We start from the raw sequence: 15,210 nt of genomic DNA on the forward strand, positions 1-15,210 counted from the left end.
AAAGAGATTTGATCATTTGACATGGTACACACTTAAAAATAAAAGCATGAGAGTGTGAGAGAATGTATTAGATTGTATGCCTTATTCTTGTGTTTCTGTTTCAGAAGGAGGAAGCTGGAGAAAGAAAGAGCTAGAGAAAGAAAAAGAGCTAAAGAAAGAGCTAGAGAAAGTGAGAAAGAAAGAGGAAGAGAAAGAGAAAAGAAGAAGAAGAGAATTCATGAGAATAATGAGTAGAGAGAGAGAAGAAAGAAAAAAAAGTTTTGAAGTGTGAAAGAGAGAGAGAGTAAAGAGTAGAGTAAAGTGAAGATTAGCCAACTGTGGAGTGCAGTGATGCTGTTGTCTGCTGAAACATGGAAGTGTTGAAATATCGGTTCTTTCTTGGAAACAATTTAAAACAAAATCATTTTAATATTAAATTTCTTTATTCAGTTTAAAAAGTGAAGTTGTGTCTTGAAGATCTGTTGGGGTCGTAGTTTGTTTTTTTTCAATTTGTGTGTTCGTGTGAGTGTGTGTTTCTAGGATTTAGGCTCTGTGTGGTTGTATATTTAGGACGCATTCAATGTTTAAGTGGGTGTTTAGTGCGTTGGACTAGAGAGTAGGAAGGCAGGTCACCAAATTGAGTGCGAAATGCAGTTTTATAAATATCAATGGGGTCTATAAGCACTTGATGGTAACCTAATTTTTAAATCTATCTCGCTAAAGACACAAGCACCGTTGAATTTGTCAAGCAAATCGTCTACTCTAGGAATAGGATAATGATTTTTGACAGTCACTTTATTTAATGCACGATAATTGACAAACATGGTAATTGACACACATGGTAATAGGATTATGATTTTTGACAGTCACTTTATTTAATGCATGGTAATTGACACACATGTGATAAGTCTTATTCTTCTTTTGAACTAACAAGATTGGTGCTCCAAATGGTGAACTACTAGGTCGAATTCATCCTTTATCTAGTAATTCCTTAATTTGGTGAGAAGTTGGAGTTGAATTTCTTGATGTTGTAGAGGGTTTTTGTCTATTACAAGATATCATATGTGGTTGAAATTTATTTAAATAGTACAATAATTATTTTTCTCCCTATTAGAAAAAAGACATTAACATAGACATATCAAAAAAGCATATAGATGTACAAGAAAATAAACATTATCAATGAATGAAAAGGAAATACTCAAGGTTATGTAAATTGACTCACCATGATTCATATGAATTAAAAGTTTAAGAAGTATGCTTCTAAAAATAACTATGTGAATATGAAACTCAAGTCTTGGAAAATCTATATAATATGAATCTTATCTCATGATTATCTAGAGAATTTTTATTACTATTTTGATTTAAAATTTATTATTGAGAGCATTTGTATCTTACATTATCTACCATTGAACATGATATAATGTAATAATTAATAGTTTTTAAAGTATTTATATTGTCATGTCCTTGATATATGATACAACAACAATACAAAGTTGTTGATGTGTACTTGTATTATGAAATAAAAAGATTTAAGGAACCTAGATGGTGTTATATGTCATCAATTATTTATATATGTGACAAAATTATATTATGAAATGTTGGTTCAATAATGTGTATCCCATTGATTTGAATGAGCACAAAGCATTGTAATGTTACTTCTATATAACATACTATAGGCTTGATTATAATGATAGAGTGGTAATAAAAACTATTATAAAATGTAAGATGAAAAATGTGGGTGATCCCATTTATTTGAATGATTGAAAAATGTTATATTGCTACTTCTATAGATAGAACATACTATATTCTTGAGTACTTTGAACAATAGGGTAATTGTGATGACAACTTATTCTTGACAACTTATTCTTCATAGGAACATATTATATTCTTTACTATTTTGAACAATATAATATGTTATATAGATAGAACATACTATATTCTTGACTATTAAGCAATAGTGGAATTGTGATAAAAACGTATTCTTCATAAGAATGCTGAGAGAGCTTGGATTATTAAAAAAGGACTTGAATAACGTTATACTTGAAAATCCCCCCTAAATGGTTGACATAAAAGGAGTATTGACGTTAGCAAAAATGAAGAATTAGAAAATCACTTTTTTCTTACCTCGTGCACTTCTCTTTTTACCTCTTGAATGTGGTGTTTAATTACAAGCATGAGGCTAATTCATGAGTTGGATGACTTTGGGATTGGGACTCTATAAGTGATGGATGACTAGTTATGAAATGTAGGACAGAAGGAGACATGTGATGAATATGATGCGTATCTACTCACATTTTTAATCAAGACCTAAACCAAAATAATAAGAACACTACCAAATCCATTAGGGGATTTGGAATCAAATTGGGCTCTTTAAGGATTTATAAACATTCTCTCTCTACAAAAATGGGCTCATGGTGGTGAGATTTTGCAAATCAACTCAGAAGTAAGTGGAGTTTGAACATTTGGAACCTACTCTTCCATACCTTTCCAATGATATATAGCATGATGGACAATTTTTCATATTCAAGAAGTGCCCAAATTTGGTGAGGACGACGTGGCACGTAACATGCCACATAACAATATAAGAGTTCACAATATGATATTAGCTGTATATATTCTAATATATAAGGTGCATTTAAATAATAAATGGGTTCATTCAAGCAATTTGGAAGAGGTTACATTATTGGGGAGAGTGAGCTGACAATATTGAGGAAGAACCATGTGTTCAACATTAATTGCTACAGAAGAGACACCTATTTTCAAAGGTTAAACCCATTATGAGGGCTTGGGTTCGATGCCAGTGAGCTACTCGATGCGGATAGTTTGTGTGAGTCTATGGAGTAATCCACCTTGCCCACACAAAACACTAAGGTAACCTTAGTAAGCATAAATACTTGTGCAAAACGTTCATAATGAAAAGGCCATGTGCATGTCCGCTTTCTTTTCAACGATAAGGAAAAAAAAAGTCAATAACGTAGGGATGGCTTAATCTTTTGCCCCATCATCCCACTTGATCTTTTATACCAAAGAGATAGAGAAGGGAAGCGTATATTGTAAGATTGCGTATTTTATAAGTGCATTTTTAGAAAAAAAATGTAGCCATGAGTCATCACTCATAGCATCAATTTCCTTTATACCCAAGAAGGAAAAAGAAAGAGAGAATTCAACCTTTACAATGTGATGCAAAAAGGGAAGGTGCATTGAGAACCCTTTATACGCCACCATGATCAAGGCGATAAATAAAGGTCCTGTAAAGAGGAAATTGATCAAGGCGTTTCTCTATAAATTTTGTAAAATATAACTAAAATTTAAAATTTTAATTTTAAGCAAGCTCTGCACAGTTCTAGCGTAAGTTGAACCTATCTTTTCCCGAACCCTTGCACGTGCATTGAAAACCTTTGTACGCCACCATGGTGAAGGCGATTTTTATATCGTTTTATGTGTTGTAACTAACCCAAACCTTGTTCTATACTATTTCTACCTTGAACTTTTTTTGCTTGGTACCATGTGGTTGTATGCAACCTTTTATATATTCCTAAAGTAATATAGATACATATTCCTAAATTTTACAAATAGGGGTATTTAAATACATAGTTGTTCACATGTGATTGGATTGGTTGTAACTGACCAGAACCTTGTACTATACCATTGCTACCTTGAACTTGGTTTGCTTATTGGTACTAGTTGTATACTACCATTTTTATATGGTTATATGTGTTGTGACTATCTCGAACCTTGTACTATACCATTGCGACCTTAAACTTTATTTTCTTGGTACCATGTGGTTGTATGCAACCTTTTATATATTCCTAAAGTTATATAGATACATATTGAAAAGAGCGACATTTAGAGTTATGCAAATTGATACACCATAATAATGGTTGATGTAAATTTACAATGTAAGAGGCACTAGTTTTCTCTAGATGATATTTCAAGATGTCAGACATCGAAAGATGAGGAGATTGAAGATGATAAACCACCAACTAATAGTTTTCATATGAAATATCTATGTCATAATTAAACATTCACAACCTCCCCTTTAGAACCCATCACATTTCACCCATGTTCATCCACCTTTTTAATACCCTATACACATGACACATAAAGAAGGGAGTGTTTATAGGAGAGGTCTTTCATTGAACTATTATATGTGGGTGTTACAAGAGATCATATGTGGTTGAAATTTATAAAAGTAATACAATAATTATTTTTCTCCCTATAAGAAAAAAGACATTGACATAGACACATCAATAAAGCATATAGACGTACAAGAAAATAAACATTATCAATGAATCAAAAAGAAATACTCAAGGTTATGCAAATTGACTCACCGTGACTCATATGAATTTAAAGTATAATAATTATGCTTCAAAAATATAATAAATAACTATGTGAATATGAAACTCAAGCCTTGGAATATGTATATATAATATGAATCTTATCTTGTGATTATCTAGAGAATTTTTATAACTATTTTGATTTAACAATTATTATTTAGACCATTTATATCTTATGCAATCTACCATTGAACATGATATAATGTAATAATTAATAGTTTTTAAAGTATTTATATTGTCATATCCTTGATATATGATACAACAACAATATAAAGTTATTGATGTGTACTTGTATTATGAAATAAAAAGATTCAAGGAACTTAGATAGTGTTATATGTCATCAATTACTTATATATTAATGATGGCTCAATAATGTGTATCCCATCGATTTGAATGAGCACAAAGCATTGTAATGTTACTTCTACGTAACATACTATAGACTTGATTATAATGATAGAGTTGTAATAGAAACTATAAAATGTAAGATTAAAAATGTGGGTCCCATTTATTTGAATGATTGAAAAATGTTATATTGTCACTTCTATAGATAGAACATACTATATTCTTGACTATTTTGAACAATAGTGGAATTGTGATAACAACATATTCATTATAAGAACATACTATATTCTTGACTATTTTGAACAATATAATATGTTCTATCGATAGAACATATTGTATTCTTGACTATTTTGAACAATTGTGGAATTGTGATAAAAACTTATTCTTCATAAGAACACTGAGAGAGCTTGGATTATTAAAGGACTTGAATGACATGATACTTGAAAATCTCCCCTAAATGGTTAACATAAAAGGAGTATTGACCTTAGCAAAAAAATAAATAAATAGAAAACCACTTTTTTCTTGCCTCGTGCACTTGTCTTTTTGCCTCTTGAATGTGATGTTTAATTGCAACCATGAGACTAATTCAATGATGAGTTGGATAAGTGTGGAATTGGAATTGGGACTCTATGAGTGATGACTAGTTATGAAATGTAGGATAGAAGGAGACATGTGATAAATATGATGCATATGTACTCACATTTCTAACCAAGCCCCTAAACCACAATAATAAGAACACTACCCAAATGCTTAAGATGACTTGAGATATTATCACTAAGAAGATGTGGCAAATTGGAGGGTAAAAGGATGGATATGCATGAGATAGGCATCTCCTACCAAAAGCAACTGTAATAAAAAAGAGCTAGTGACATTGTTCATGCATTTACAAGCATGGTTCAATTAAGGTTTTTGAAACTTGCCAAGATAAGAGTTCAAAATATGATATTAGGTGTACATAATTTAATACATAAGGTGCATTTAAATAATAACAATGTGGAAGAGGTTACATTGTTTTGGGAGAGCGAGCTGGCAATCATCATCAAAATATTGAGGAAGACACCTAATTTCAAAGGTTCAACCCATTATGCGGCCCGGGTTTGATGCCAATGAGCTACGCGGCGGCGATAAGGATAATTTGTGTGAGGGGATGGATCAATCCACCTTATCTCAAACGTTCATATTGAAAAGGCCACGTGCATGTGGGCTTTCTTTGTTTTTTTTTTTTCAACCGTGAGGGAAAAAAGTCAATAACGTAGGGATGACTTAGTCCTTTGCCCCATCATCCGAGTTGATCTTTTATAACATAGAGAAGCGTGCAAGTACTGTAAGATTGCGTATTTTTAGAAGAACAAAAATTTAGCCATGAGTATCACTCATAGGATCAAATCCACGTCCGTTTCCTTTACACCCAAGAAGGAAAAACATAGAGAGAAGTTAGCCTTTACAACGACAAGAAAATGATGCGAAAAGGGAAGGTGCATTGAGAACGCCACCATGGTGAAGGCGATAGAGTTGAAATAGCCGCGTTGAAAGTTTTATATGATTAAATTATCGTTCATGTGGTTTTTAATATTAAATCTTTTGAAAAATTAGCATGCATGTACTACTGCCTTATCCCCCTTCTGCGCTCTATTTAAATGCGTGCCCGTTGTCTTGCCTGGACAATGGCGTCCATTATTTGCTATATTATTAGTGCTCTGGTTACAAACATCGCATTTGCATCTGCTAACGATCAGCAATTGAGCAGGGCAGACTTCCCCGAAGGCTTTGTTTTTGGCACTGCATCTTCTGCATATCAGGTTCGACTCTCATTTATATTCATTACTATCAATTTCTAAGCTGTAGTTAGGGTCAGAAGTGTTACACTAGCTGGTTAAGCAGATTGGGATCATTATAAAGCTTAATGAGGTATTAAATTGCGAATTAATTCAATAGCAAAAAACAATGAATTGCCGAGATTACAAACATCTCGAGGCCTTCTTATTAATTATAAGCATTGATAAAGCGTCCTCTCCCTGTTTATTTTGGTGCAGTATGAGGGCGCAGCAAACGAAGGTGGACGAGGGCCTAGCATATGGGACACATTTTCACGGGTGAAAGGTTGGTCTGTGACAATTAAAGCCCTGTATATGCTTTGTCAGAGTATGATTTAGAAATCTAATCGGCATGTGTATGATGAGCGTGAGCAGGAAACGTACTCGGCAACGCCAACGGGAATGTCGCCGACGATGAATATCACCGCTACAAGGTGTCAAAAGTTTGAACCATCCTACTAAAGCCTCTGCTTTAGACCTCGTAGTGCATTTGCTTAATTCTACTAACTATTTCACGTTTTTTTTAAATTCTTTTATTTAGTTCTCAAAAAATAATGCAAACCCACCAATCTCCCCGCTTCTACTTCCATTTAAGGACAACTTTATGTATAAAGACACTATTGTTGTGTGTCTATGTGTGCATGTATGCACATGCACACATACACAGTGTATTTATACATAAAGTTATCCTCAAACAATCGTATATTTATTACATAAAGTTATCCTCGGATGCATGCGTGTGCACATGTGTGATTAAATGCAAATGGATGCATGCATATATGCAGTATCATATTCTTCTTGGTTTATAAGGTGGAGCGTGCTCCTCCATGGCCCATGCCATATGAAAGCTAGAGAGACAAGGGCTCAAGACATGTGCCTTGATCTGTTTCCCTAACTTTTGTACCCTCTATCACCTCAAATCTCCATTAACTTTAAGATGTAATCTCATTTTTGCACTGTTATAATAACAACACATTTTTATAAAAAAGCTTATCTTTGTAGGACTAATTACTTCTTCTACATGGATCTAATTTGTTCATATCAATATTTTGCACTTACAAGCAACACTCTTAACTTAAACAAAAAACTTTTGCTTTTATACTCTAAGATTAATGAGATTAAAGCACTCTAAAGTACAATATGCTTTAGTTAAGCATGCTAATTTTTTTTAATTTTAATGTGTGGCCATGCCATGTCAAATCACTCCTGCCATGCCATGTTCATAGGAGGATATATTACTCATGTCTACGATGGGAATGGATGCTTATCGCTTCTCTATATCATGGTCGCGTTTATATCCTGGTATTCATAATGATTTATGTTAGAATTAATGTAATTGTTATACATTTGTTCGTGTACATTTTATCTTTCAAAGTTCTTTAGCTTAAAAATTACTTTGAGATTCATTACCTTTGCCTAAGGATCTCTTTAAGTATACATTTTTTCTACTTAAGAGACTTCTTTGTTTAAAATGATACCCTTTATTTTGATTATAACAAAGTGCCTCTACATACACTGCTTTGCACAAATGCTCATTGGGAGTAACACAATACCTTTCAACATAACCAGACATATAATCAAATCTAAAAAACAATGGAATTGAAATATTTTCAAATGTAAGTTTTCATGTGTGCTTACAGCGGGAAATGGTCAAGTCAATGAGGTTGGAATTGCATACTATAACAACCTTATCAATGGTCTTCTTGCAAAAGGTAGTCTATGCATTCCAAGGTTTTCTTAAAAGTAACAAGGTTATTACAACTAGGTAATAGGATTTGATTGATTTTGTGTTGATAAAATTATAGCCAACCTTCTAAAATTACAACCAACCAACTAGGTAATAGGATTTGATTGATTTTGTGTTGATAGAATTACAACCAACCTTCTCAAATTGATCAAGCATTCCAAAAACTAACAAACATGTTTAAGGTTATTACAATTAGGCAATATTATTTCATTGATTTTGTGTTGACAAAAATTACCAACCAACCTTTCAACCTTGATTAGGTATTCAACCATATGTGACTTTATACCATTGGGATTTGCCACAAAAACTTGAGGATTCTTATGGAGGGTGGCTTAGTCCAAATATTGTGTAAGATATCTCTCATTCCAATACATGCCAAAACTTTTTCTCCTTTAACATAAATTTTCATTTTTTTAATTTAAAGAGATTTTGATATTGCTAAATGATAAGCTTCATGATATAAAACTTCTAGGGAGGATTTTTCAAACTATGCAGAGACATGCTTCCAAAACTTTGGGGATCGGGTCAAGCATTGGATAACCTTCAATGAGCCCACAACTTTTATTTTGAATGGCTATAATAGTGGAACATTTCCACCACAAAGGTGCTCAACTTGGGTTGGAAATTGTACAAAAGGGAATTCAATGATAGAGCCATATATTGTGGCTCATAATGTATTGTTATCCCATTCAACCACAGTTGATATATATCGAAAAAAATTCCAAGTTAGTATCCTCTAACCTTGCATATTTTGTCTTTGATATCTTAAAGCTAGACTTTGAAAATCGTGAATACAGATTGCCCTTATATTTATTTAATTATGTGACAAGCATCCATGTACACACACACGTGCACGCGCACGCGCACACACAATGTTTTTGTGTGTGTGTGTGTGTGCATGTGCATGTAAAGAGATAATTTGTTCAAACAATAGTTAGACATAGTTTTTGCATAATAATTGTATGTGGTCCTCATGTTTTACAAATATAGAATAACTATTTTTGTCAAAATTATTGTGGCAGAGACAACAAAATGGAAAAATTGGTCTAACAACAGTTGCCAATTGGTACATCCCCTATAGTAACTCTAGTGAAGATGTAAAAGCTGTCAGTAGATTACTCGATTTTACATTTGGATGGTATGTGTTACTTTTTTGTCTTGTATTGTTTTTTTACCCTATGTTATCTTTAACGGATGGTATATGTTACTCTTGTTATTGGAAATGATTTCAATGTATCATTTACAATTCAATGGTACATACTACTCTCTTTTTTATTTTAGGAATTCGCAACTATGAGTGTAACTTGTTATGTTTCATTTCCAGGTATATAAGTCCATTATTATATGGATATTATCCCACTATTATGCGTGAGCTTGTGGGTGATCGCCTACCAACTTTCACAACACAACAAAAGAAAAAGCTTCGTAACTCATTGGATTTTCTTGGTCTTAACTATTACACCACAAACTATGTCAGTAGTGTTCATTCTTACCCCAATACTAATGAAACTAGTTTTTTTCAAGACAGTATGACAAATACAACAGGTGATGAGCACTCCAAGACCCTTTTTTTTTCAAATACTCATTAAATCTATTTAAATTATTTTAGTTCTTAAAGTTGTTAAGTTAATTGGTTTCCAAAGTGGTTGTGTGTTTTTATGGTCCTCCATTTATACATATATAACTTCTAAATATATAACTTTAGTTCTTAAAGCTGTTTTGTAATAATCAAGTTAATTAGTTTCCAAAGTGGTTGTGTGTTTTACGTTTTCTCCATTCATACACATGTAGCTTCTAAGTTTATAACTTGATTTATAACCTCATGCTACAATTCCAGTGATATCATCCGATTGGGACAATATTAGACTATAACAAGGTCTCCCAGGGACTTAGCAGTAGGACATGAAACTTGAGAATAGTGTGTCCTTGGTTTTTTATGTCTTGTGCTCATAAATGCAGTACTAGTCATGTAACGTGCCCAATCATGCATCCTCCTTGCCAGAGTGCAAAGACAACACAAGCCATCTCCTAACTAGCTGGCCACATTTAGCCACCAACGAGTGTCCAACCTAGGAACTATTGGGTGGTGCCCAGGTGCTCACCACAATAGCTACTCCGCATATAGAGGGTGTCACAAATTAGAGCACATCCATTGCCCATAGCAAAAATATGAGGGTGGAAAATAGAGAAAAAACATTTTTTTACATTTTCCAATCAGACCTTACCTTATTATTTTTGGTTTTACTCAAACCTTACAAAGTTTCACATTTTATTGGGGACATAGACAAAAAAATGTTTCTTCTTTTCTAGAAGGGTCCTTATTGTGGAATATAGTTGAGTATTCCAAAGACATGATATAACTTTACCTTAGAGTTGAAAAGGTGAGGTCATCATGCAATATGGGATGAGGTTGTGGGGAACAAATACTCTAATATTAACATAAGGCACAAGGATCCAGTCTTAGTGCATATGGAACCTATTAATCAACAAGCCACACATGAGGTTGAAAAATACTACATTTACGAATGAATATGGAATATTCATCCGTAAATTTTTTAAGGTGTCTTAGGTTGAGATTTAAATATCGTTGAAATAATTTATGATTGAGATTAAGATCTTTCATGATGTTTTAAAAGGTTTCTTATGTTGAGAGAATATATTTAAAATAACTTTATAAATGAAGGTTAATATCTTTATCATGTGACTTTGGATTGTCTTTATGTAAATATCTTAAACACTATAATAATATTTCTTAACCTTTAGTCTAAATAGCAAAAAAACAAATGTGTTCTTCCAAGGGAATTATTTACAAATAATTATCCTTACTTTACAATGTAGCACGAAAAAAGGAGAGAGAACCATGTGATACCACTTTACTTCTTCCCCGTGTCAATATAAGGAGTTTCTCACATGCTCCTAAAATTGTAGAGTAAAGAGCATAAGAAAAGGAGAAAGAGCCAAGTATTCCACTTGATTTCTTCCTCATAAGAGGTTTTCTTGGTTACTCTTAAAACTATAGAGTAAAGAAACTACAAAAGTTTCATGTTAAGTTTGCATTGTCTTCTTTCTCGTAAGGGATTTCTTAGTTACTCCTAAAATTATAGAAACATACTATCAAAGTTTCGTGTTTGAGTTGGCATTCTCGTTTTTTCTTATGTGTCTTTTAAACATTGAATAGGTGAACGCAATGGAGTTTTGATTGGGCAACAGGTATTTATTTTTCAATTAATTTATTAGAAGGATTTTAAAAACAAAATATTTGGTCCATGAATTTAAAAACGTTAGCTTGTAAGAGAATTATGAAATGCTAGCTCTTCAAATTCAACAATCCTTGTAAGAATTATGAAATGCTAGCTCTTCAAATTCAACAATCCTTGTAAGAATTATTTAAAATGGTTAGCTTGTAAGAACTATTTAACAATAGTTTGGTAGCTTAGCAAAAGCAGGACATAAATATGTCATTTTAGGGGTTTGGTAAAAAAATCATATCTTGTGAATGGGAGTGATATTTTAGCATTTCTCTTCTAGGGCATGTGTGCATGAATGTGGCAACCTTAAAATTTTATTAAAATGCTAAAAATAATCTTAAATATAATTGACAAATCACCACAAAAGGAAATATATCCATAATTATAATCCAAAGAGGTTAGGAATTTATAAAGTAGGTTCCTACATGCAAGAAACAAATGATCTCAACTGATTATAAATTTCTCCTAAAACTTACATAGTATTTAAGGGATGAGATATAGATTTTTCATGACAAAAAAGTTATTGCATTAATATTAATTCAATTAAGTTTCCTTCATAGAATGTCTTTTCCATTATTGAGTCTTTGACACCCAAAATATGATAATAGTGTGAGCATATATGGTGTTTTACTTTAGTTATACTAATAAATCAATGTCTTCACTAAAGTAATCCGTCAAGAATTCATATCTAAACATTTCAATTTAGTTAAATAACAAGGTGATGGTCTCAACTTTCAAAATTGCATTGATAACAAAACAACGTAGATGAACCCTTACTTATATTTGGACCTTCTAGTGATAAACTTATGATTCAAATAGTGTTTATTATTATATAAGATGACTACATATTCCACTTCAAGCTTTATGAGATGTCTAAAAATGCATGAAGGGGTCTCTTATTCTATACTTAATGAATATGGTTCAAAATTTTTAAACTTTCATCTAAATCAAAGTGCCTAAAAGGATAGGTGTATATATGATTGGCTCTCACAAAATGCACCATAAATGCGTGAAGGAGTCTTTTATTCTATACTTAATGAATATGGTTCAAAATTTGTAAACTTTCATCTAAATCAAAGTGCCTAAAAGGATAGGTGTATATATGATTAGCTCTCACAAAATGCACCATCAAAGCATAACATTATACAGAACACATGTACAAGGTTTGGTTCTAGTATATAATTGTTTGATTCGGTTAAAAATCCTCAAAGTTAATATTTAATTTCAAAATATCTTGAAATTTTGATTAAGATCTAAATTTTGGAATTTTACTTATTTTTAAAGTCTAAGATGGATTGTAATACACCATAGATATGTTTGTGAATCAATGCACGTCCAAAAAATTTAGAAATCAATGAGAAATTTGCTAATTAAAGAATTTGATCCAAATATAGCCCAAATATCTCTACATTACTGTAATTGAGCCTCTGAATTCTTATAAAATTGAAAAGCCTAGAAATAACCAACGTGATCCCAAAAAATCCCAATTTTTCTTCACCATGTACCTGATGATATGAAAAAAGGGAACATTTGATTTTCACTATCCATGTGTTCCAGATAATTCCATAAAGTTTATCATTAATGAGGTCCATGGAAACTTTTATGTCCTATTACCAAACTAGTGTTAAAAATGTTAGCTTGTTAGAAATATTTAAAAAGGTTATCTTACGATTCAATCATGTTTTGTAAAAATTATAAGATTTTCCCTTGTTTTGTAGGCTGCATCAGAGTGGCTCTATATTTATCCAAGAGGGATTCACGATCTTTTAAAGTACATTAAGAAAACCTACAACACGATTCCTCCAATATTTATAACAGAAAATGGTATGTTGCTAATTTGGTCTTGGTCTATTTGAGATCTTTCATTCTTCTTATATTTTGTAACCTTTTCGTTGTTGTGTGTGTGTGTGTGGGGGGGGAGCGGATCATAGGTGTGGATGAAAAGAGTAATGCATCTCTACCTCTAAATGAAGCATTAAAAGACCCTACAAGAATAAACTTCTACCGTGACCATCTCACATATCTAGCATTGGCTATAAAGTAAGTTATACATAATTTTAAAAAAATATACTTATAGTTTTAAAATAAATTATCAAGGTTTATGCTTATATTTTTTTAAAAATCAAAGTTTATCAAAATTTTCTATTTATTGCCTTAGGGAAGGAGTTGATGTGAGAGGCTTCTTTGCATGGTCTCTTCTCGATAATTTTGAATGGACATCTGGGTATGATGTTCGGTTTGGTCTACATTTTGTAGATTACACCACCCTTCAGAGGTACCCAAAAGAATCAGTTGGGTGGTTCAAAAAGATATTAAAAAAGAAAAATGTATGATGGTGGTGTATCTTATTAAAAGTACTTGAGATTCTATAGGGTATTTAAAGTTAGACTTAGTCACATTAAGATGAGATAATGATCTCCATGGTGATTGTATAATTCATATAGTAGTCATTTGTGTAAATACTCTAGAAAACTTGTGGTGATTGTATAAGTCATATAATAGTATAGGGAAGGAGTTTATGCCCTTCAGAGGCTCCCAAAAGAATCAACTAGGTGGTTCAAAAAGCTATTAAAGAACAAAAATGTATGATGGTGGTATATCTTATTAACTGCTTGATATTTTAAACGGTGAATTAGTCATTAAGATGAGAGAATGATCTCCATGGTGATTGTATAAGTCATATAATAGTATAAATATTATGTTTGTTGTTCTATTACACCTCCCCACACCATGTTTTCATAGATGAAAATGGATACACATACAACAGATATGTTTAATAGAAATAATGTGTACACTTAAAACAAATAGGTTTCATGCAAACACACCAATAGATAAAAGCACTAGCACATTAGAAATATTGCATGTATCACCAAAATCAAAGAAAACCATTAGAATAAAGAAGGACTCAATATACCTTTAGATATCTTAAAAAAACATGCATAATTGTTAATGAAAAGCAATGTTAAAAATAATCTGTAGAAAGTATATGCATAAAAAATAAATTTTTTGAAGAGGAGATTAACCAAAAGTCTAACAAAAACAACATAAAGAAACAACTATGCATCATCTAGGCAAGGAATTATACATACATCAATACTTGAAGAAAATATTAACCAATTATAACATAAAAGAATAGCATATCAAGGCAAGGGATTCTCCCTCAATTATTCATACATCAATATAAAAACAAATTGCTACATCTAGTCAAAGGAACCATATAACTACTTCTATATTGAGGCCCAAAGCAGCACGTATTAGTTGCTATGCCCATTTTATTTCAGGCCCACTTTATTTTGTCTCATCAAGATGCCGCAACTTCTCCACTAAGCTACTATAAGAGCTCTAATATATGTTGATCTCAAATTCTAGATGCCATCCTAGAGACATAGATCCCCTCATCTTAAAAATTAGATACCCTTGTCAAATTCTAGGTTCTCTCTTATGGAGATAGATCCCCTCCTCTTAAAAGTTAGGCACCCCTTAGATACCTTATCAAGCCCCAGCTTCCCTCTTGATTATATTAAACTTTGATGGCTCAATCCAAACCACAATATTGTACATTATCGAATGTTGACAAAAAATGTTTGTCTATCCTGAACAATGAATGCTCATTTGCCACATGCACACCAAAAATTGAAACCACCATATTACAGAAGAATACACCTTGAACTTAAAGCTTGTTAAGAGTTGCATTCTATGTAGTGATATGTAACTTCTCAACCCGACTTAACAAGTCAACAAAG

The 15,210-nt window shown here is 32.2% G+C and overlaps 1 protein-coding gene across 2 annotated transcripts; it reads left to right on the plus strand.

The window, feature by feature from the left end:
* Nucleotides 1-6,310: 6,310 nt before the first annotated feature.
* On the plus strand, nt 6,311-14,112 carry LOC147633263 (beta-glucosidase 12-like). 2 transcript variants are annotated; one of them, XM_086806288.1, is made up of 13 exons: nt 6,311-6,457; nt 6,692-6,758; nt 6,848-6,906; nt 7,699-7,774; nt 8,113-8,184; nt 8,480-8,567; nt 8,692-8,944; nt 9,242-9,357; nt 9,544-9,764; nt 11,398-11,429; nt 13,186-13,291; nt 13,399-13,507; nt 13,626-14,112. In XM_086806288.1, the coding sequence occupies exons 1-13, from the start codon at nt 6,323-6,325 to the stop codon at nt 13,798-13,800; spliced, it is 1,509 nt and encodes a 502-aa protein (XP_086662414.1). In that variant the 5' UTR covers nt 6,311-6,322; the 3' UTR covers nt 13,801-14,112. The 2 variants fall into 2 exon arrangements, with proteins under 2 accessions (XP_086662414.1, XP_086662415.1); XM_086806289.1 differs by lacking the exon at nt 8,113-8,184.
* Nucleotides 14,113-15,210: the final 1,098 nt, after the last annotated feature.

Source organism: Cibotium barometz, chromosome 12, assembly GCF_041138505.1.
Source record: "Cibotium barometz isolate CiBa-2024 chromosome 12, ASM4113850v1, whole genome shotgun sequence".
Lineage (NCBI taxonomy): Eukaryota > Viridiplantae > Streptophyta > Polypodiopsida > Cyatheales > Cibotiaceae > Cibotium > Cibotium barometz.

Coding starts and splice junctions, on each gene's coding strand:
- LOC147633263 (XM_086806288.1), top strand. CDS start 6,323: ATGGCGTCCATTATTTGCTATATTATTAGTGCTCTGGTTACAAACATC. Junction 7,775..8,112: donor ATGGTCGCGTTTATATCCTG/GTATTCATAATG, acceptor GTGTGCTTACAG/CGGGAAATGGTCAAGTCAAT. Junction 9,765..11,397: donor CAGTATGACAAATACAACAG/GTGATGAGCACT, acceptor AACATTGAATAG/GTGAACGCAATGGAGTTTTG.